Here is a 20,509-nt window from a genome sequence, read left to right on the forward strand (position 1 = left end):
CCACCACCTGCCTTCAACCCCCCAAAATTGCAACCTATAGGTTAGCTTGGCAGGGGAACGGGCAGTGCCAGTGAATTATTGTAAAAGGGACAAATCCTAAAAGGATTCTGTTTCCACACTTGGGGGCTGAGGGGCTACCGAGTGCCACATCACCACCACCGCCCCCCACCGTCCCCAGTAGGAAGAGGAATTGCGGAGACCACGTGATTTCAACACAGCTGGACACAAAGGCAGGTGGCTTAGAGCTGCGCCCTGCTCCAAGCCCGGAAAAACCTGCAAGGAAGAACAAGAATGGAGTTCAGGAAGCACCTACCATGTGGTCTCTAATCCTAGGAAACAGGCGTACAAAGCCACTTCCAATTCCCAGTTGGGGAAACTGAGGCACCGAGCGCAGATCGGGTTGAGGGAGTAGCGGCGCCTGGCTCTGGAGCCGCGCTCTGGCAACTACCCGGTGAAAAAACCCCATCTGGTCCTGGAAACGAATTCAGCTTAGAGCAGCAGCGCTCTCCAGGCTAGCGGGGCAGCGCGGAAAACAGGCTGGGAGGGAGGAGGCCGTTTGGCCCAGAACCCGCGGGCCACCGCTGATGCCCCAGAGCACCGCGCCCGGCTTTCCCGCCAAAGCTCATTCGCCGCCACCTGCTCCGGGCGTGCGTTTTCCTGGGTGGTGCGGGAGAGCGGCTCCTGCTCCTTGCCCAGCCCTGCCGCCTTCGGGCTCAGAGCCTGGGGTGAGGACCCAGCGGGAGCGCGCTGCTCGGATCCGCCAGGGTACGCGGGGCCGCCATGCGGCACTGCTGGAACAGCGAAGGCGCGGCTGCCCAGGGTCCTCTCCCGGGCCTCGCCTCTGTGGCGGAACCTGAGGCTGTAGAGTTGACTGGGTTTTTTGTTTGTTTGTTTGTTTTAAATCTCCTCGGTTGCCTTTTTGATTTTGCAAGTCGCTTCCCTCTGGCCCTGGGCGGCTAGGGCGGGCGCGCCGGAGGCTCCCGCAGGGGCTGCTGGCGGCGGAAGCGCGCGGCTGCCTTCGATCGGCACTCGGGGCCCTTGGGCTCTCCGGCTCTGGACTGAGAGGTCGAGGCCAGGAGAGGCGTCCTCAGTCCACCCTCAGCTGCGCGCTCTGGGCGCGCTCCGGGGAGAATCGGGCAGTGCCGAGAGGCCAGCTGTGCGCCCTCGGGTCCTGGGGAGGGGAGGGCCTCTGGCGGAGAGGGAGAAGGAGAAGCGGGCCGGCCGCTGGAGTCTCCAGCCTGCCCCGGCCGGAGGGAGGGAGGGACAGCTAGTGAGAGCACCGTCACTTACTAAGCCCTCCTACCTGCCGAGCGCTGTTTGCCCTGCGTCTCCCCTGTCCCCACGGCCAAGGTTACCCTCCCGGGCTTTCCCTTCTGCCTGACCTCTCCCTTCCGTGCAGCCTGCCAATCACAGGCCCCGGGATTAGGCGGTCAGAATGTGAGCTGGCTGCCTCCTGTGACAGGTGCGGGCCCGACCCCTCCCTCCCAGCAGCAGGCAGCGGGAGGGCCGTGAGAGGCCACAGGCTGGGGCTGCAAGGGCCAGATGCCCGCCCCCACAGTGGAGCCTTGGAGCTGAGGCTGCTGGGACAAAGATTCAGGCCTCTTCCTGATTCTCCTCTGGACTTCCATTTCCCAGGCTGCAGAAGGGGCAGGATGGGCTAAAGTATAGGGTGAGGTGGGGTGGGGGGGGGGGACGGCTGGAGGAGGAGGCAGCCCCCTCCTCTCTGAGATGCCCCCGGCAAGGAGGGCAGCTCCTAGGAGCTACAAATGCCTTCGTTCTCAAACGTCCTTGACCCAGGACAGAGCTGGCAGCTGAGGAAGAGGGTGCTGGAGGGCAGGAAACCCCAAGGGATCACTTTAGGTGCTTCAGGCTGGGCTGTGGCATCCCAAATGCATTCCCCGCTGGGTAAACCACGTGCATGCTGCTGTCAGTAGGACTTCTTACGTGGGCACAATCTCATTGACTCCTTGCAGTGGCCTTATCAAGTAGGTGTTATTATTGTCCCCATTTCACAGGACAGGAAACTGAGGCCCACGAAGAGCTTCACTTAGCAGACAGTACACAGCCCTCATGCAGCAGAACTGGGATTCAAACCTGAACTGGCCAGGAATGGAATTGCTCCCAGGCCTTTTGGCTGGCTTCTTCCTGCCTCCCTCGCTCAGACCCAGGGGCCTCCCCCCACCGGCACAGACCTCCCAGCCCAGCTGCGTCCTAGAGACTCCACAGGCTCCTTCCCACCTCCCAGGAGGGCAACACTGGGAGCAGAAGCAGCTTGGAATTGCAGCCAACACAGTTGCCACTGGCTGCCCAGCAGCCCTGGGAGCAGTGGAGGGGGCCAATAACACATAAAGGGAAACTTAGAGGACGTTGGCTGATCGCGATGGTGGGGGGAGGGGAAGAGGGGATGATGGTGAGGTCAGCACTCACTCCGGGGTTGCAACGTGGGCACCAGTGGCCAGAAGAGAAAAGGAGGAGCGGGGGATGGGGGAGGTCCAGAGCTGACGAAACAGAGAGCTTTGGGGAGCCCAGGGCTTTGTCCCAAGGGGCCAGCTCTTGCAGACCAGCGACTTTAACCTGAGGGGGTCAGGGGCTCCGCGGAGACTTCATTCACAAGGTTCCCACCCTCTCCCGAGAGACAGGCACAAGGGACACACGGGAGGAGGGAGCCTATCCAGAGCTCCTGCCGTGGGCACCCCCTTAGCTACCGCAGCAAAGGCGGGTCCATGCCTCGGAGCCCCAGCCCCACTTCTGCCCTCCCGGTGCCTCCCGCGCTTGCTGACTGAGCTGTGCGCGACTCACCGCCCCCGCCGGTCTTAGAAACCTTCCTTGGAGGCTTCCAAGAGAGAAGGGACAGGCGAGGAGACCGAAGGCTTCGGTGCACACACCTGGCTGGGAGGCTGGCTAGGGACTCTGGAGAATTAGTTGTGCATTTCCGTGATCTGTGCTCCCAGATACGCCAGGACAGGCTCGCACCCCGGAGGTGGACTTCCGGTTTGCACCACCAGCCCAAGCGGGCAAGGGCTAGCAGTTCATCCCGCAGGCTTCCCGGACAGGCTCCCCCTGGGACGCCGGCGCCGCCAGCTCCTAGCTGCTCCAGGCAGGGCGCGCACGGCGGCTCCACGCACCCCCGGCCCGCGCGCGTGTCCAGGCAGCAGCCCCAGCCCCCGTGCCCAGGGGGCACACAGGCAGATCCTGGAAGCGACCTCGGGTGGTCACTTTTTATAAACCTCCATCGCTCCCGCTTCGCACTGAATAGACGCTATAGACTGAGAGCTTGTGAGCGCCCGGAACTCTCTGGAACTTCTCGTTTACCCGGCACCCGGGCAGTTCGCGCGCAGTTCCCAGAATGAGGAACGCGGCCCCCAGATGCAGGCTTCTTGGCGACCCCTCGCTCCTCTGCCCAATTCAGCTACGACGTGAGCGAAGGGAGGGCGGATCCCAAGGCCTCCTTGTCTGTGGGCGCCGAGTTCTAGGGGAGGTTAAACGCCCAAACTTGGGGCGCGGGTTCCCTGCGTGGGGCGGCCGAGGAGGGAGGGCGAGCCACGCAGTGCGCCCGAGGCGCTGCTAAGGAGGCGGGGATCCGGTCCCGCGCCTCCTGCACCTCCTGCCGCGAAGTCAGCCCGCGGGCTCCGAGCGCTTCCCACGGGGCGCCTGGGACCTCCTCCCTCCGAAAGAGCGCGCTGCCCGCCCCTGCCCGGAGGGTGCGGTGGCACCCGCGTTCTGGGGAGAGAGAGCAGCATTTGGTCGGCTGGGGTGGGATGGCGAGCCTAGGCGCTGGAGCTCACGGGGGCCGGGTGTCGCGCGTGGAGCCCCGGGGCGGGCAGACTCGCTGCTCTTGCGCCCTCCCCAGTGGCGCTGGCCAAGTGGGAGAGCTTTTCCACTCGCCCTGACGAAGGGATGGGACCTTTTCAAACCGCCGATCCTTAGCCAGGTGTGGCTTGGGACATTTCAAAATGCGCAGTGGTCAGCAGTCTGGGGTCTGGCCTCAGTCACTTGAAATGGAATCTCAAGTCCTGGGCTTTGCCCTGTGACCTGAGCAAATCCATGCTTCATTTCCCAGTATTTCGATTTTTTTTTCCTTTTGACAGCGAGAGCTCCGATTGGCTGATTCAATCCCCAAATATCCACCAAGGAGCCAGGGGTCGACAACACAATCTGGGTCTCCCACGTAGGCGGCAGGAACTCAATTACTTGAGCCATCACCTGCTGCCTCCCCGGTCTACACTGGCAGGAAGCTGGAGTCGGGAACCAGGCATTCCGATGTGGGGCAGATGGCACTGACTCTGGCCTTCCCCTGGAAAGAGAGGAGTGCCTCCTACTGGGAACCCGCCAACCTGGGCTCTGCCTAAGAGTTCCAGCCCCGAGTCAAGGGGCGGTTATCCCCCAGGGTGGTGTTCCCCGCCATTCATTGCTTCATTCACTGCTCCAGTCATCCATGCGACAGATGTGTGCCAACTCCCGAAGTCGGCATCAGAGAGACAGCAGCTCTGAACTTGTGTTCCAGCAGGAAGACAGAGAATAAACCAATGAAATTCACAAATGTGGGCCATAATGTCAGATCATGATAGATGTGGGAGAAGAGGTGTCTGACTCCCACACAGTGAAGACGCTGTGCACGGACACTGCCTGACGTGTCAAGGCAGGCGGTGAGCCAGGGGGAGCTTAGCTGTGGGAGAGGTATCCCCCTGGAGAACAGAGACCAGGCAGTAGGGCTGAGCTCTGCACCCTCTGTGTGGCCAGCAGGTAGAAGTGTGCAGCACCGTTGCCAAGCAACCACTTGGGAGAGGTTGAGGGCTTTTGTATTTGTCTCAGGTCACACCCTCCAGTGATGTCCCGCAGATGCAGGCACACACACTCACGTTTCCTGGGTCTGTCTAGAAAGCTCAATGCAGAAGCTAGGAGGCTCTGGCTCCAAGATGGCAGGACCTTGGCAAGACCAGAGAGACTCTGGCTGAAGGCATCAAAATGCCTCCCCGCCCCACTTCAAGTGCCCTGAGGTTCGAATCCCCAGGTGGCCAGGAAAATTTTGAATAATGAGGCAGTTAATTAAGCAGGTAATAAAAGCCCAGGATGGGGAGGGAGGTGGGGGCAAGGCAGCAGAAGAGAGCTGTCTGCAAAGGGGACGGCTGTGTGGAGTGCACCTGGCTCAGAGGTGTCTGGGAATACTGTGTAAATGCCACTGTCCCATCCTGAGGTGGCAGCTCACCTCTGTCATCTTCCCTTGTCTCCAGGCAAGCAATGGGGAGAAGTGGAGGGGCTGTCGCCACCACGTGGGTGCCCACAGGCAGCTTTGGCACTGGGGACGGGGATCGCCTGCTGGCTTGGAACTTTTTCACCAGAATGCGTCTTTCTGGGAACCGCATCGTCTTCCTTCCTCCCTTCGTTCAACATACATTTTAGGAGTGCCTGTGATATGCCGTGCCCTGCGGTGAATGAGACAGGCCCGCCTCCCACTCCTACTCCAAGAGAGCAGCCTGTTCTTGGGGGCGCAGGCCCAGGAAGGGCTAGCATGCTATTCATTGTGTTTTTTAAAGATTTATTTGAAAGTCAGAGTTACAGAGAAGGAGAGGCAGAGTGGGGGTGGGGGTCTTCCTTCCGCTGGTTCACTCCCCAGATGGCTGTGACAAGCAGAGCTGCACCAATCCAAAGCCAGGAGCCAGGAGCCTGGAGCCTCTTCCTGGTCTCCCACGCGGGTGCAGGGGCCCAAGGACTTGGGTCATCTACTACTTTCCCAGGCCACAGCAGAGAGCCGGATCAGTGAACAGCCAGGATGCAAACTGGCACCCCCCTTTTGGGATGCCGGCACTGCAGGTGGCGGCTTTACCTGCAATGCCACAGCACTGACCCCTGTTGCTCGATTCTTAAAGAGGTGGGTGGTCGACCAGTTGTCCTTGACTGGGGAGACCAAGAATCTTGGAACTTGGGATTTCACTGAGCTGTTGGAAGGGAGTGAGAGTCTTGCAGCTTTAGCTTTAATATTTTATTCCACATTTATTTGTGGGGCAACAAGTACCCAGGAGGCTGTCTCAAGGGAGCCACTGATCTGTGGGGTTGAGATGCCCACAAGGTCAAACAAACTGGCAAGCAGACAACCAGGAGGTCTCTGACAGAAATGGGTAAGTGAACGTGTCAACCTGCATAGAAAAAGATAGGAGGACTTCCTGGAGGAAGGCGCTCTAGCTTGAACTTGGAATCATTAACCAAATGCAAAAGATGACCCGGGAAACTGAGGTAGAGTGAACCATCTGTGCGACGGTGCGCAGGCGAGAGAACTGAGCAGGATCCAGGAACTAGAAGGGAAGCTTGGGCCAGCACGAGTGTTTAGGAAAATGATTTAGCTTCTTTGAGACTCAGTATACCCATGTGCAAAATAGGTACGGTAAGGGGAGCATGGCCAGATTGGGGGGGTACTTCCGGTACAATGTCCACTCAACAAATAGGAGACCCTCACATGGGCTGGTGAGACTGACTGGTCAGAGATCCAGGTCCTACGTGCAGAGGGGGAGGGCTTGGGGCTTGCATGCCCCTGGCTCAGGTTGAGGAATATCTTTATTAACGAGCACTTCAAGGTAAACGCCTGATGGAAACCAGATGTGGGATCGCGCACTTCGGAGTAGAGAAAGGACCAGAGATACCAAGGGCAGGTTGGGGCCAGGAACAGCCCGGATGAGATTAGGGGATGTTTTTTCTTGAGGGTGCCTTGGGTGCACCACACTCACAGTTTAGAGAGCTCAGGCCCAGGTCTCATTTCACATAGCCCTTTCACCTCTCACCCCACTCCCAGCCTCCACTGCCCCACATCCTCCATTTGATTACTTTCCACGGCGGTTGAAGGAGAGCCAGAACTCCCCGGTGTGCTCTTTGGGGCTTGGCCGTGGGCATCTCATGCCCAGGTCCTGCAGGGGTTAACCTCAGCATGGGTTCGAGGCTGGAGCTGCGCCTTCCCGGCTGGGTGACCTCGACCAGGGGACTGCGCCTTCCTGGGCTTTAACGGCTCGTCGGGAAATCGGGGCCCCAGTTGCTACCATTCACGGTGGTGCTGAGGCCCGGCCCGGCTAGGCGCCTTGGACAGTAGGGCCACTTCGAGGTGGGTAACACTTCGGTAAAAATTCTCCCTCTGCGCCGGTCTCGGACCCCCAGGGCGACCGTCGCGGGGGGAAACCAGAATCCACCGAATCCAAGCCGCTGGTTTTCACAGTCCAGCGCGGGGAGGTCAGGGACACACCTCCACCCAGCCACGAGTGAGCAGGTGACGGCGCGACAATTGGGCTCAGGCCGGGCCGGGGAGGGTCTCGGGACTCCTCTCTCTTCATCTCGCCGGCTGCCTGGGCACAGACTTGGGACGTGAGCGGCTGCGCCTCGGGCAGGGAGGGGAGGGGGTCGCGTCCCAAAGCTCGCAAAGTCGGGCCCAGCCGAGGGTTTCTCCAGGGCGGAGGGAATGTAGACCCCGCCGCAGCGTAGCCAGCGCCCCTACAGGGGGAGGGGCAATCGTTATCAAGACGGGAAGGTGAGCGTGCCAGTGGCGACCACGGTGTGAATTTCGTGGCGGCACCGGCCTGGGGAGGAGGGTTTGGAAACGGAGGGAAAGGTACCAGCAGCAAGGCCTGAGGCTGTGCCAAGTTGAGCGCAAGACTCCCAACCAGCCGCCTGCACGCGCGGGGCCCGCAGCGCAGCGGACTCGGAATGTCAAACCCTGTTAGGGTCTCCCCCTCCCCCTTTTTACCTGTCATTAAAATTCGCATTCCCTCATCCTCGAGGCCAGAGCTCCGACAACCCACTAATTCGCAGCCAGCCTGGGGAGCCCCCCCCCGGAGGGGGGCTGGCACCTCCCCATCCCCGCCCGGACTCGGAAAGGCCCTTGGGCGCCTCCGGGTTGAAAGTCCCGTTGGCGAGTTTGAAAAGTCTCCTAAGAAGGGGAAAGGAGGGGCAGGGGCGGGGGGAAGGAGAATAGGGAGAGGGGAGGAGAGGGAGGAGGAAGAGGAGGAGGAAGAGGAGAAGGAGGAGAAGGAGGGGGGTGGGGGAGAGGAGGAGGAGAGCAAGTCAACAACAACAAAAAATCATTCTTTTTTCCGCCTCAAAACCTTAGGAGGGTTTGGGAGATCTGGTCAACTTTCCGAAACATCTGAATCCTTTTTGCAGCCCTTGGTTCTTTCCCTGGGCCAGCTGTAGGGAGAGAGGAGGGGAAGAGAGGGAGAGAGAGAGAGAGAGAGAGAGAGCGAGCGAGCAGGCTGGCGCGGAGGGGGAGGAGGGAGCGAGCGAGCGAGCGAGCAGGCCGGGCGCGGAGCGCACAGCCACCGCCTCCTCGCCTCTCCAAACTCCGGGCCAAGGCGCGCGGTGGCGTCCTCGCGCCCTCGCTCGCGCCCCCGCCCGTCTCCCGCGCGAGCCAGGCATGAACGCTGAGACTTGCGTCTCTTACTGCGAGTCGCCGGCCGCTGCCATGGACGCCTACTACAGCCCGGTGTCGCAGAGCCGGGAGGGTTCGTCGCCTTTTAGGGGATTTCCCGGCGGCGACAAGTTCGGCACAAGTTTCCTGTCGGCCGCCGCCAAAGGGCAGGCATTCGGGGACGCCAAGAGCCGGGCCCGCTACGGCGCGGGGCAGCAGGACCTGGCGGCACCCCTGGAAAGCGGCACCGGGGCGCGGGGCTCCTTCAACAAGTTCCAGCCCCAGCCGCCCACCCCGCAGCCCCAGCCGCCCGCGCAGCAACCGCATCTCTACATGCCGCGAGGCGCCTGCAAGACGCCCCCGGACGGCAGCCTCAAACTGCAGGAAGGCAGCGGCGGCCACAACGCGGCCTTGCAGGTCCCCTGCTACGGTGAGTGCACGTGCGGGACCGGGGACCTGGAGCTCCGAGGCTTCGTCGAGTCGGCGGGCTGGGCAGGCGCGGGCCGAGCGGCGGGTGACTCCGGCTCGGACAATGAGGATCCAGGGTTGCGAGGGGACCCAGAGGTCCGTTCGCCTCCTACAAGTCCCCTGCAGCCAGGCGTGCGCGGCATTGTGTTTGTATTAGAGTCGACCTGGAGTTTGGTTTTCCCGAATCTCTTCGCTTTGCGCCGCTCGCGCGGCGGGATTGGAAGCGGCTGCTTGGTAGGAGCTCAAGGCGTGAGCTAAGAAGGAGTCGCCGCGCAGCGCTTCGGCGCGGGGCGGCTCCGGCGGCCGCCGAGGCCTCGCTCCGCTGGTGCCCCGCGGCTCCTCCGATTGTGCCGCAGGTGAGGGCATCGCAGGTGCGGAACCGGGCGGGGAGCCCGGAGCGCAGGCGGCGGCCGAGCGCGCTCGAGAACCCGCGGCACAGCAGTGAGCGCCACCGCGGCGGGACCCGAGACCCCGGGGCCCGGAGCGCGGCTGGCGAATGGGGAGGCGGGCAGGCCGGAGTCCCCGGGCGCTTCTCCCTCGGCCGTCGCTGGAGGCGGACGGCCTCGGAGCAAAGGTGTAGGACCGACTGGGCGGGGAGGCAGGAAGCCGCGGAGCCCCTCAAGGCTCGGGGCTGTAGGAAGAGGGAAACTCTAGGGTCTGAGTTGGACGCCCCGGGAGCCCGAGAGAGCTGGCCTGAATGACCTCCAAGCCCCCTTGAGCGCGGCGGCAGCTAGCAGGCCTGGGCTGCCGAAGCGCCCCGACCTTTGGGGAACCAGGCTCTGTTCAAGGGCGGTGAGGACCAGAGCCGTTAAGTGCCCTTGGCGTTCCTGTCCTCCGCAGCATCAGGGTTGGGAACCCCAAACGGGAAGGAAGAGAAACCCCCTTGTCTGGGTACAGCTTGTCCCTCTGCGATCTGGCGGGGTGAGCTGGCCCTGACCCGGCACCAAATTGGGCTGCCCTGATGCCGGCAGCGGGATGGAGAGGCACTGGGCCTGGGGCTGGAGGTGGGACATCGGGGACAGAAGGGTGGCTGGAACGGCTACTGAGACTCAGAACTAGTTTGTAGGTGGTTATTGATGCACAAAACATCCATATAATGGTACACTTGTCTACACTCGCATTCTACACACACACACACAAACACACGCCTTTTCTACCAGCTTTCTATGTATGGCCTTGAGCAAGTTACACACTCCCTAGCCAGAGGTGCCCTGCTGAAGGCAAATTTAGGATGCTCCCGTGGCTGCCCCAGCTTCCTTCCCACAGACACCGGGCTCCACGCAGGTGCTCCTTCCACGCCCAGCTCCTCCGGGCTCTCAGCCTGGGCCACAGACACCACGCTGGCCTCTCCCGAGCCCTGTCCTGGTCTCTTCTACAGGAGTGGCCGTAGAGTGGGAGGGAGACTCCAGGAGGCTCCACGTGCAGAGCTGGGGGGACCGGCATGCTTTCTGGCCCCCCGAGCTGGCCTGTCCTATTTTAAAGAATTCACCAGTGAGGCTTCTGAGGAGGCCTAGACCTTGGGCAAGAAGAGAACCCTAGCAGCTGCCAGCCTCCAAGTTAGAAGACGCCATCCGGCCCCGAGGGGGAGGGGAGGGCTGCTCCTTCATGGAGCCTGCTGGACCCCCATGGCCAGCCTCTGCAGTCCTCTACTGCATTTAGTTATAGGGGCTAAGGGACGGGCCCGACCCCTTGACCTGGGACTGCCCCTGACCCATGGTGTGACCCCGGAGCCAGTAACTCCTCTAAGCCCTGTCCCTCGTCTGGATCGCGGTGTGGTCATAGAGAGTCCTGGCTGGGTTATAAAAGTCCCCCGGTGGAGCCGTCCTCCTGTGCCTCTCCGTCGTCCATCTGTGCAACCCGAGAGCACCCAGCCAGGCCCCTGCCTCGGCTCCAGCCAGGGTCATAAGCAGCAAGTGGTGGGGAGAGGCGGCCTCCGGCTGGGACAGTACCCGCTCCCCTGCTGTCCTGTGCTCAGGGCCCAGCCACAAGCAGCAGACAGCAAATCACTCTTGAATTCTTTGCCCTGTCTCTGGCCTGGAGGAGACCGCTGGTCCTTGGAGGGAAGGGCTTCAGCACATGAGGTCCAGAATGGGGAAACTGAGGCACTCACAGGAGAGGTGCTGCCTGCCCTTTACAGAGGTAGCTCTGTGAAATGTCACAAAGCGGGGAGACTCAGGCACACCTTGACAACGGGTCCCTCCCGCGGCAGCAGGAACCTGCACTCCAAAGGGCGAAAATGGAGCTCCAGGAAAAAGCCTTGGATGTTCCCAGAAGTGCAGGGAGAGGCGGAGGCAGACGCCTTCTGCTAGGCCTGGCCCTGGCTGATCGCTGTCCCTGCCGCCAGAGGCTTAGGGCTCGCAAACCTTCGCGGCGCGGGGCTCCGGGGCCGAAAGCAACTCCATGGCCTGCGTCGCTACGGCGAGCCTCCTCCCGCGCTTCCCTGCGCTCCCTCTACAAGGGCGGTGCGGATCTGGGGGCTGCGCCAGGACACTGCCGAGGGAGTGCGGGGCCGGGAAGCCGGCTCGAGGCGCTGGCTCAGTGTCTTCTCGGAGTTGCAGAGACAAGAAGGGGAGAGAAATCCTACCAGGCTGCAGGCGTCCCTACCCCGTCCTGGGCCTCCGTGTCCCCGTCAGCACAGGGACCGAGGTGACTCTGGGGTCTGCGGTGGGCGCAGACATTCGCGGTTTAACGAAAGAGCCGCGAGTCCTCGCCTGCTGCGATCCCGGCCCCGCCAAGCTCCCACCAAGCTCGGAGTCCGCACTCGGGCTTCTCCAAGCCCCTACCGGAGCCCAGGGCAGGCTGCCTGGGCCCACGAGACGCGCCCAGTCGGAGACCCGACGTTCCGCGGCGGCGCGAAGAGCCTCCTTGTCGCCGGGACCGGGGCTCCGGTGCCTCGCGCCGATACCCTGGGCCCGGTTCCGGGAGCCAGAGCCAGAACCAGGCCTTGCCCATAGGTTCCGGGCGCGGGGGGCGGCTGCGGGGAGCTGACCTGCGCCCTCCTCTTTCGCTTTCGATTCGGTGCTCGCAGGTTTTCCCTGCGAGCGGACCGCTGCCTGCCCACCCACCTGCCCCCAAAGCAGCGCGCTCCGCCGCTCCCGGGTCGGGGCAGACGCGGGCCGGACGGCATCCATCCCCAGGGGCGCCGCCGCGGGGGCCCGTCCGGAGTTTTGGAATTAGTCGCCTTCTTCGAAGGCTAGCGGTATTTATTATTCCCGAACAGACAGGATCCACACATCACGAAACTAACTTCTCCCGGGGTCGTATAGGTATTTAATCAAAAGAACAGGATGTATTTTCGTATGTGAGAGACCAAGAAGGGGAGACGTGGGCCGAAGCAGCAAGAGCCCGCACACAACTGAGGGACACCATCCAGGGCAAACCGGAACCTGGGAGCCAAGGGGTGGTCGCGAAGGCGGCGACCCCAGGCCGGGTTTGGAGCAGGGGACCAGGAGAGAAGACGCGTTCATTGTTTTTACTTTGTTAATTTCCATAGCTGCCCGCGGGTTCCCAATCTCCAACCTAAACAAGACACCCGGGCTGAAATAGGACAACAAAAAGCGTGGATTAAAAGTCTAGGGTTTTCAACCAGTCTGCTTGCAGCAATGTTTCCTTACGGTAATTTACATCCAGTGAATTGGTCCGCCGTTAGTCCCAAGCGCGCTGGCGGGTGGGCGCCGGTATAACCACCACCTGGACCAAGACAGACCGTTTGTGCGTCGTGTAGGGGTAACCGAAGCTTGGCGGAGGAAATGTGAGTTGTTTTAAGAAAATTTCACAGGAGACTTAGGAGCGCCGGGAACCCCGACTTGTTCCTGACAGGTGGTGTTTCGTGGGCAGGGTGGGCGACGTGGGACACTCGGGCATTTTCTAAGGCGTGGTGCAACCCGCTGTGCCGGCCACCTCCTCGCCGGCTGTGCGCAGCCGAAGCCCCGACCCGTGCGCGCTGCCGCTCCCCGTAGTAGGCAAACAAAACCTGGCGCACAAAAACCTCGCCGAGGTCCCCGAAGACGCTGGTTTCGGGGTGCTCTTTTCCAGAAGGAGCTACCTGGATCTCGGCCTCAGCCCCTCTCTCTCTTCTCCGACATGTACGCCCTGCTTCGTTTTGATGGTAAACTGAAATACGAACTGGATGTGCGCCGGTCTTACCAGCTGCCCCGCGCGTTCCTCCGGGATTCCGGCGTCTCCGCTGACTCCTGGTCCCCGGGGGCCGGAGGAAGAAGGCAGGGAGAGGAGTTGCCAGGAACCCCGGGGGCTCCGCTGCGGGAGTGGCATGGAGAAGCTTTAGCTTCGGGGAAGGGCGAGCAGGGTGCGCAGGGGAGCGCCAGCGGCGAGAACGGAAGGAGCGCTTGGTGGGAGAGCTCCGAGCACCGGCACCTTCAGCGTCCCCAGCTTAGGAAGTTTGTATTCCGGAAGCAGAGCGACCTAGGCCCGGGCACCGTCGGGACTGGGTTGGCTGAGAGCGGCGACCTGCGTCTGGCGGCGCCAGCCCGGAACCACCCGGCCACGTGTGCCCGCAGCAGCCGGGTTGTCGGGGCTTCACCAGGGTGGCAGTAGACTGAGAAGGCAAGATTTCTAGGACCGAGCTGCGAAGCGGGAGTGCACGCTGCCGGCCCCCCGCGTGCGCACAGGACCAGCCTTTGGCTGGTGCAGCAGCAGCAGCGAGAAGGGCCATTTCTTGCCAACAGGGTTCTCCGACAGAAGGAAGCTGCGCCCGCCTGGCGGCAGCCAGCAAACCCTCCCAGCTGCAGCTGCCATGGGAGAGGGGAGGTTCCGGCCACCTCCAGGAACCGCCCTTCCAAGGGTGCCTACAAATGTACCAATTCTGGAGGCGTCGCTTCCTCACCCAGTTCTGAGGTTCAGAGAGCCCCCAGGTGCCACCACTGGGGTGGCAGAGCCTCCAGCGCGCCCTGGAAGGTGGTTGCGGGCGCCCGGGCCAGTCCCCTGTCCCCCAGTCCTTTCTCTGCCCTTAGCAAAGACCTTTTCTGTCTCACCCAGCACCAGCCAGCACCCAGGAGAAGGGAAGAGGTGGGGAGGGAGCTGAGGTTCAGCAAAGGAAAGGAGAGGCGCATGGAGGAGCGGAAGGCTGCTGGGGTTGGGATGGCCACGGGGGTCGGGGATCGGAAGCCGGTTCAGGTCCCGGCTCTAGAAGCAGCTGGAAGGTCGCCCCCATGCTCCGAGGCACCCAGAATCCCCTTTTGGGGAGGGACATCACAGGTTTATCAGCGGAGAGGGAGCCACCGCTGCCTGCCAAGTACCTGTTTCTCCCGGCCACATGGGACTGCACGGTGGCCCCCTCCCTGGCTTAGTACATTCAAACCAGGGAGGGAGCAGGAGCGCGCTTCATCGGCTTCCTAAAGCAGGTTCTCTTAGGGTTCCCTTTCTCCTGAACTGGGGGCCAGGAGCATGGGCGTTGGCCACAAGCCCCCTTTCTAGACCCACGGGATCCTGTGAGGCAGGTCCAAGCAGAACGGTTGGTTCTGGGGGCAGCTGGGAAGGCTGAGTTGGAAAAAGTCTCCTGGCCACCACTTGGCACACGTGCGCACGAGGGGCACAGCCCCCGCATAGGTGGGAGATCCACCCGTGGGTTCTTTATTGCCAGCATGTTCTGGGAGAAGTCCTTTCTCCGTCTGGGATGGAATATTAGCGCTGTGAAATGGGATTTTGGACCCTGACCAAAGGCCCTTGGGGCTGCTGACCCTCTGAGCCGACCTTCCTCCTCCCTGCCTTCCCTGGCTTCTCCAACGAACGCTCCAGGGTGGGAGAATGGTGCCCTGCAGGGCAGGAAGAAGTGGCTAGCAATCCTGGAGGGCCACTAAATGCAGGCTCAGGGCTCAGGACTCCGGGGGGAGGGGTGGTAAAGATGGAGATGTGTGAGCCACCCTGTGTCTTCATGCTCGCATGCCACCAGGGTCCAGGTTCGTGTCGCCTGTCTGCACTCATCATCCCTATTCTTGAATACTATAGGCTGGACCTTCTCCTGGGAGCGGGAGCCCTGCCCTGCCCTTCCTCCCCCCCACCCCCGCCATGCTGCTATAGCTACGCCCTTGCTAGTGTATACATTTGGGCTTCACTGTTCCCTGGCTGCAAAGCTGGGTGCTCACTGAGAACAGGACCTGCAATAATGCCGAGTGCTCTGTGTGGGCATCCCAGTATCTGGCTGTGCCGGTGCACAGCCTTTGTGTGCATGCATGCCCAGTATGAGCAGGGGCAGCTGTGTGCTGCCCCCAACCATACTCCCTGGGTCCCAGCCCTGCTGTTTCAGAGCAGAGTGTACTCTTTGGTGTGCATGGCCCCCAGTGTTCCTGGCGGTGCACCCCAGAATGGGAGCCGTGTGCACAAGTGCCTGGGGGAGCACCTGCGTGCAGCCCAAGGAGGCCCACTCCAGCCCATGGGTGACGTAGCTTCTACTTCCAGAGTTGCACACCCAGGAAGCCAGGGACTAAGCACCCTGCAGTGTGGCCCGTGGTTTCCCCATCACTGATTGGGGCTCCCTGGGGGAGGCTGACCCAATGAATGACAGGCAGAATTTCCCTAGGGCCAGCTCCTAGTATCTGCCTGGGACCCTCCGATGTGGGGTCCCCAGCCTGCTCCCCAGGCCACCTCTGTCCTGTGTGGCCCGCTGTGGAGGAGAGGCTGCCCTGGACATCATCCTGGTGCAGCTTGCAGATCCCATTTAGTAGGTGAGAAAACTGAGGCCGGGGAAGAAACAGAGCCCCCACGGTCAGCGTAGCCATGGGCAGGGACCACTGCTGAATCCGCCTGCTTTCACAGGTGGGCATGGGGAGGCAGAAGGGGTCAGCAGAGCCTCACCCCTGCCCTCCTTCGCTGCCACCCTGCCACCCTGCACTGGGCCGTACGTGGTCTCAGACAGGACAGGTGGACCCCGACACGAGCTCTTGGGGCTTCCAGGGACACGGAGCGAGCACGTCTGGTACGCCCCGTGGGCTTGCAGGGCTGCATACCTCTGGGGACCTCTCCCTGCTGGGACGCCTGCTCTTTGCAGACCAGATTTGCTTTCCAGAGTGCATGGAACTCCCAGGGCACAGGCCTGCCGGGGGTTAGCTGAGGCCGCCGGTCTACCTCCTCTTCTCTCCGATGCGTGTCTGGGGGGGGCTTGGTTGCATCCAGGGAGGCTGGTGCCTCCTCATCACACACACAGTGGGTTGTGGTGTCAGGGTTGGGGGAGAGGGCAGTCACCGCTGGCTGGGATGGCCTGTTTCACAGACACAGGAACGGAGCCGCCTGATTCCACTTACTCATCGCTCACCAAACGTTGCCTGTCCTTGTGCCAAGCCTCGTGGGGGATTCTGAGAAGCGCTGGATGCGGCCTGTGCCTTCAGGTCCAGAGGCGGGCAGGCAAAGTGACCGTGCAGTTGGAGTTCAGTGGGTGCCGTCGCGGGGTGGGAGAAGCCCTGAGCCAGGCCAGGCAGGGAAGGCGGGGCTGTCTCACCCTGGGGGTGGGGGGCGGAGGCAGGGTTTTGTAGCTCACCGACAACCACCAGCTGCCCCTTTGCCCTCGCCTCCAGGTGCCTCTGAGCTGTCCCAGCAAGGGGGGAGTAGTGGGAAGTTGGGAGTGGCCCGGAGCGATGATTCTTCCCTGGTAGTCAGAGCTCCTTCAGTTTCCTGACTTCCTCCTTCCCCCCACTCCCCACTTTCTCAGTAGTTCAAGAAGAGATGTGGATTCAAGTCTTGGGTCCCCCCCCACACACCTGTGGAAATAGCCGAGTGTGTTAGGCACAATGGTCCCCTTCCCTTCCCAGTGCTGTGAAATTTCTTCATTTGTGGGAAGGGACTGTTCGGGCCTGCTCTGCCCCTGGGGGGTCGTGAGGATGGGCAAGGGCAGCATTGCAGGTGCAGGCATGCCCCGTATAGCCAAGTTCTCCGCCTCACTCATCACGCCTTGTCCCTTGACGGTGCTGGTAGGGGTTCCGGCCAGGCTTTAGAGTGGGCATGATGTGGGAGCCTCCCCAGTGTCCAGGGGTCCACCAGCCCCCCCCCCGTATGCGGCCCCATCCCATTTGGCCATGAGGGTTAATCCACATCTGGTTCGCATCCCAGCACTGAGCTGGGAGAAGGCCGACTCCATGGCCCCTGTCTGCACCGTGGGACAGCACAGAGAAGACAGACTTGCACGTGACCTTTCTGGCTTCCAATCTCCCCAGCTGAGGAATCTCTGCCTGGCACTCAGTTATGTCTGGCATGGTCCGGGCCTGGGACTGAGGAGCCAAGAGGGGCTCCTGGAGAGACCTCAGGGGCCCCCACACTCGGCTGGGTTCCTTGTACTGAGAGAGGGAGGAGGTTGGACTTCGGCTTGCCCAGTGGTGAGAGTCTGGCTGCCTTGCCTGGCTCCCCGGCTCAGCGCTTCACTCTGCAGCCCAGGGATGCTATCGGGGTGTAAGCCAAGGGGTGCTCATGTTGGCAGATGCATCTCTGTTGCCGTAGAATCGTAGAATCGCATGATGGCCCAGATTTGCTGAGCTCTCCTGCCGGTCACCAGGCCAGGTGAGCACCCTGTCATTTCGTCCCCACCCCAGCCCTTGGAGACGGAGACCGCTCATTGACATTCCAAAGGTGAAGACCGAGTCTCCCAGGGGAGCAGTCAGCTGTCCAGAGTGGGACAGCTGGGAAGAGGAAGGCAGGTTCCTGATGGCCAAGGGCTCCAGGAAACCCAAAGGCATTCTTTCTGTGGTTGGTCTGCTGGAGTTGTACACACACTTACCCCAGAGAACTCTTCCCATCGCACCTGGGGTGCCGTGGGCGTGCTGGGTCAAGGGCAGGCTCTAGCACCTGCAGGCTGCAGCTCTGACCTTGGGGACAGCGTCGCCACCTGTGTCAGGTGCCATCAGGGTGCCAGGTGCGGCGTGGGAGCCTCATAACCGGTACGAGGGATTTCTGCGTGAGTTTCCAGAAGCCCCAGGAACATGCCAGAACCTCTGCTCAAGATAGGGTGAAGCTGAGAAACATCTGTGAGGCTCAACAGTGGGCAAACAGCAGCTTTCTCTTTGGGGAGATGAGGCAGCCTTGGGGTTTGGCTTATTTTGTTCCACACTCTTTTTGTTGTTGTTCCATACATAGTAGGTGATCAGTAAATGGTTGTTGATGAATGAATGAGCGTATGGACGGATGATATGTCATGTGAACGTGCCAGGAACTCTGTTCATCCTTCCAGCCTTTCTTCCTCCTGCCTTTGAACTGAAGCCTGGGCTGAGAACTTGCTGTTCTGTCCCTGGTAGGAAAATGTTTGATGTGCCCAGGGATGTCTAGGGGGCTGTGGGCGCAGGGCCATCTCACAAAGCCTTTTTTCTATGTAGACCTTGGTTCTCTGCTCTGAGAGGCTGCAGGCCCGAGGTCCAGCTGCCCATGGCCGGGGCATCCTCTCCTCACCCCGGCTCTTCCCCTCACGTCTCCCCCGTTTCCTGGAGTCAGCCCCAGGTCCTGGCTACCTGCAGCCCTGTGCCGAGCCCCCGAGAGGTACCGATCCTTTTCCCATCCTCATCTCATGGGCTCTTCCCGGCCTGGGACGCTGGGGGTCCCCACGAGGCCTGTCTTCTGCCCAGGATGCCTTCCCGTCCTCACAGCCCCCTACCCCATCTGGGCTCCCAGCTGGGCCTGTCCCCCGAGGCCTGGGCTCTCTGCTGGCCCCCTGCCCCCAGCTCTTGCACTGGGGCCTTGGTCATCAGCGGCCCTCTGGGTCCCTCTGCAGGCCTGCACAGTAGGAATCAGGTCCCCTCTTCCAGTCACAGCTCAGAGGGCTGGGGGCAGGGGGCCAGCAGATGGACATGTGGAAGGGCCTCCCGCCGAGAACTGGGCGGCATGGAAGAGGCCCTGGCAAAGGCCCGTCCTATGCAGCAGGTCCTGGGGATGGCACCCTTGTGCCCAGGTGCCCAGGGTTTGGTAGGGAAGGAGCTGCTTCCTGCGCTCGGGGAGCCTCCTGGGAAAGTGCCGACGGCAGTGGGAATCCCCAGAAGTGCAAATGGACTGGGGCTGCGGAGGACAGAACTTGGAAGTGGACCTGGGAGGTGGCATGGGAGCTCAACTGCCGAAGGCGCCTCTGGGAGACTCGGGAACCAGCAGGGACTGAGGCTGTGGGTCAGGCAAGGGCGGAGCAGCCGCGCGGAGGCCCAGGCGTGTGAGCGGAAGAAGAGCACCATAGGTTTTGGCACGGGATGGCTGGGCAGGGCAGCGAGAGGCGAGGCCCGCAAGTGCTACTCAGTATGGCCTTTTTAAAGATTTTAAATATTTACATTTCTCTTTGAAAATCAGAGTTACAGAGAGAGAGAGAGAGGAGTGAGAGAGTGAGCGCGCATGTGCAATATCTTCCATCCAATGGTTTACTCTACAATGGCTGTAATGGCCATGGCTGGGTCAGGCTAAAGCCAGGAGCTAGGAGCTTCCTTTGGGTGTCTGACCATTCGCATATCTTATTGGCCATTTGTGCATCTTTTGTGATGCACAGTTGGCTTTTTTTTCTTGTTGTTGAGCTATAGGAATCTTTATATATTCTGAATATTAATCCCATATATATATATATATATATATAATATTTTCCCTCATTCTATGGGTCATATTTTCCTTCTCTGGATAATGAGAGAGAGAGAGGTCTTCCACCCACTGATTCATTCCTCAAATGCCCACCACAGCCAGGGCTGGGCCAGGCTGAACCAGGAGCACAGAACTTACCTGGGTCTTTGAGGTGGGTGTCAGTGCCCCAAGTACTTGAGCTGTTACCTGCTGCCCCCCGTGGTGTGCGTTCGCAGGAGGCTGGAGTGGAGGCGAAGCGGGGACTCTACCCCAGGCCCCCGTGATGTGAACCCGAGCGTCCCGAGGGGCGCCTCTGGTAGCGTCCTCTGGTGTGCACGGTTTTAATTGTGCCAAAGTCCTGACCGATGCTTTCTTTTCTTGCTGTGATTTCGGTGTCAGCTCCCAGAAGCCCTCGCGAGCTCCAGCGTCATGAAGATTTCCCTGCGCTTTCTTCCAAAAGCTTTGGTGGTGTTGGCTCCTAGGTGGTCTCTGGTCCGTTTTGAGCTCTGGCGTTAGTCGAGGGTACAATTTCCTCTTCGACGTGTACTATCCAGTTTTCCGAGCACCACGTGCAGAGCGACTGCCGTCTCCCTGGCTAGCTTGGCACCCTTGTTGGAAATCAGTCACCGTGCATTTGGGAGTTGCCTCTGGGTGCTGTCTCCAGTCGCGTTGGTCCATCGGTCTGTCCCCAGCAGGCCATCTGATGTCAAGTTCAGAATCCCAGAGCACTCGGGGACCTCCTAGGTCCCCGGCCTGCCCCCTGCCCCTCCGAAGTTCAGCTCGGGAACACATTTTATCTCCAGGGAGCACAGCTGAGGAGGAGTGGAAGGCAGAGGCTGGGGTCAGGGTTCCCGAGCTCCAGTGTCACCCCTGCTGACCAGCCTCTGGGGACTCCTCATGGGCTTTGGGGACTCTCAAGAGGCCCGAATCTGGGGCCGCACCCTTCCTTGAGGTGATTCCAGAATCTCCCTCCGGTGGGGCTGGTGGAGGAGAGCCTGCTATCCGTGCTGTTGGCTCTGTGCACGTCGGGAAGATCTGCGGCAAGATTTCCATAGGAGACACCTGGGGCTCCCTGTGTCCTGCCCCGGCTGTCCAGGGAGGGGCAGGCCACGGGCTGGAGTTCCAGAGAAGACAGCA

At 61.3% G+C, this 20,509-nt stretch overlaps 1 protein-coding gene across 1 annotated transcript in view; it reads left to right on the top strand.

The window, feature by feature from the left end:
- Window positions 1-8,052: 8,052 nt before the first annotated feature.
- Window positions 8,053-20,509, top strand: part of ALX4 (ALX homeobox 4) — a 41,071-nt gene continuing 28,614 nt past the window's right edge. The window contains exon 1 of the mRNA XM_002709067.5: window positions 8,053-8,813. Coding sequence (XP_002709113.1) covers window positions 8,390-8,813 — 424 coding nt within the window. The 5' untranslated portion in view covers window positions 8,053-8,389. The remainder of the gene's footprint in view (window positions 8,814-20,509) is intronic.

The sequence above is a fragment of the Oryctolagus cuniculus genome, chromosome 1 (assembly GCF_964237555.1).
Source record: "Oryctolagus cuniculus chromosome 1, mOryCun1.1, whole genome shotgun sequence".
Taxonomy (NCBI): domain Eukaryota; kingdom Metazoa; phylum Chordata; class Mammalia; order Lagomorpha; family Leporidae; genus Oryctolagus; species Oryctolagus cuniculus.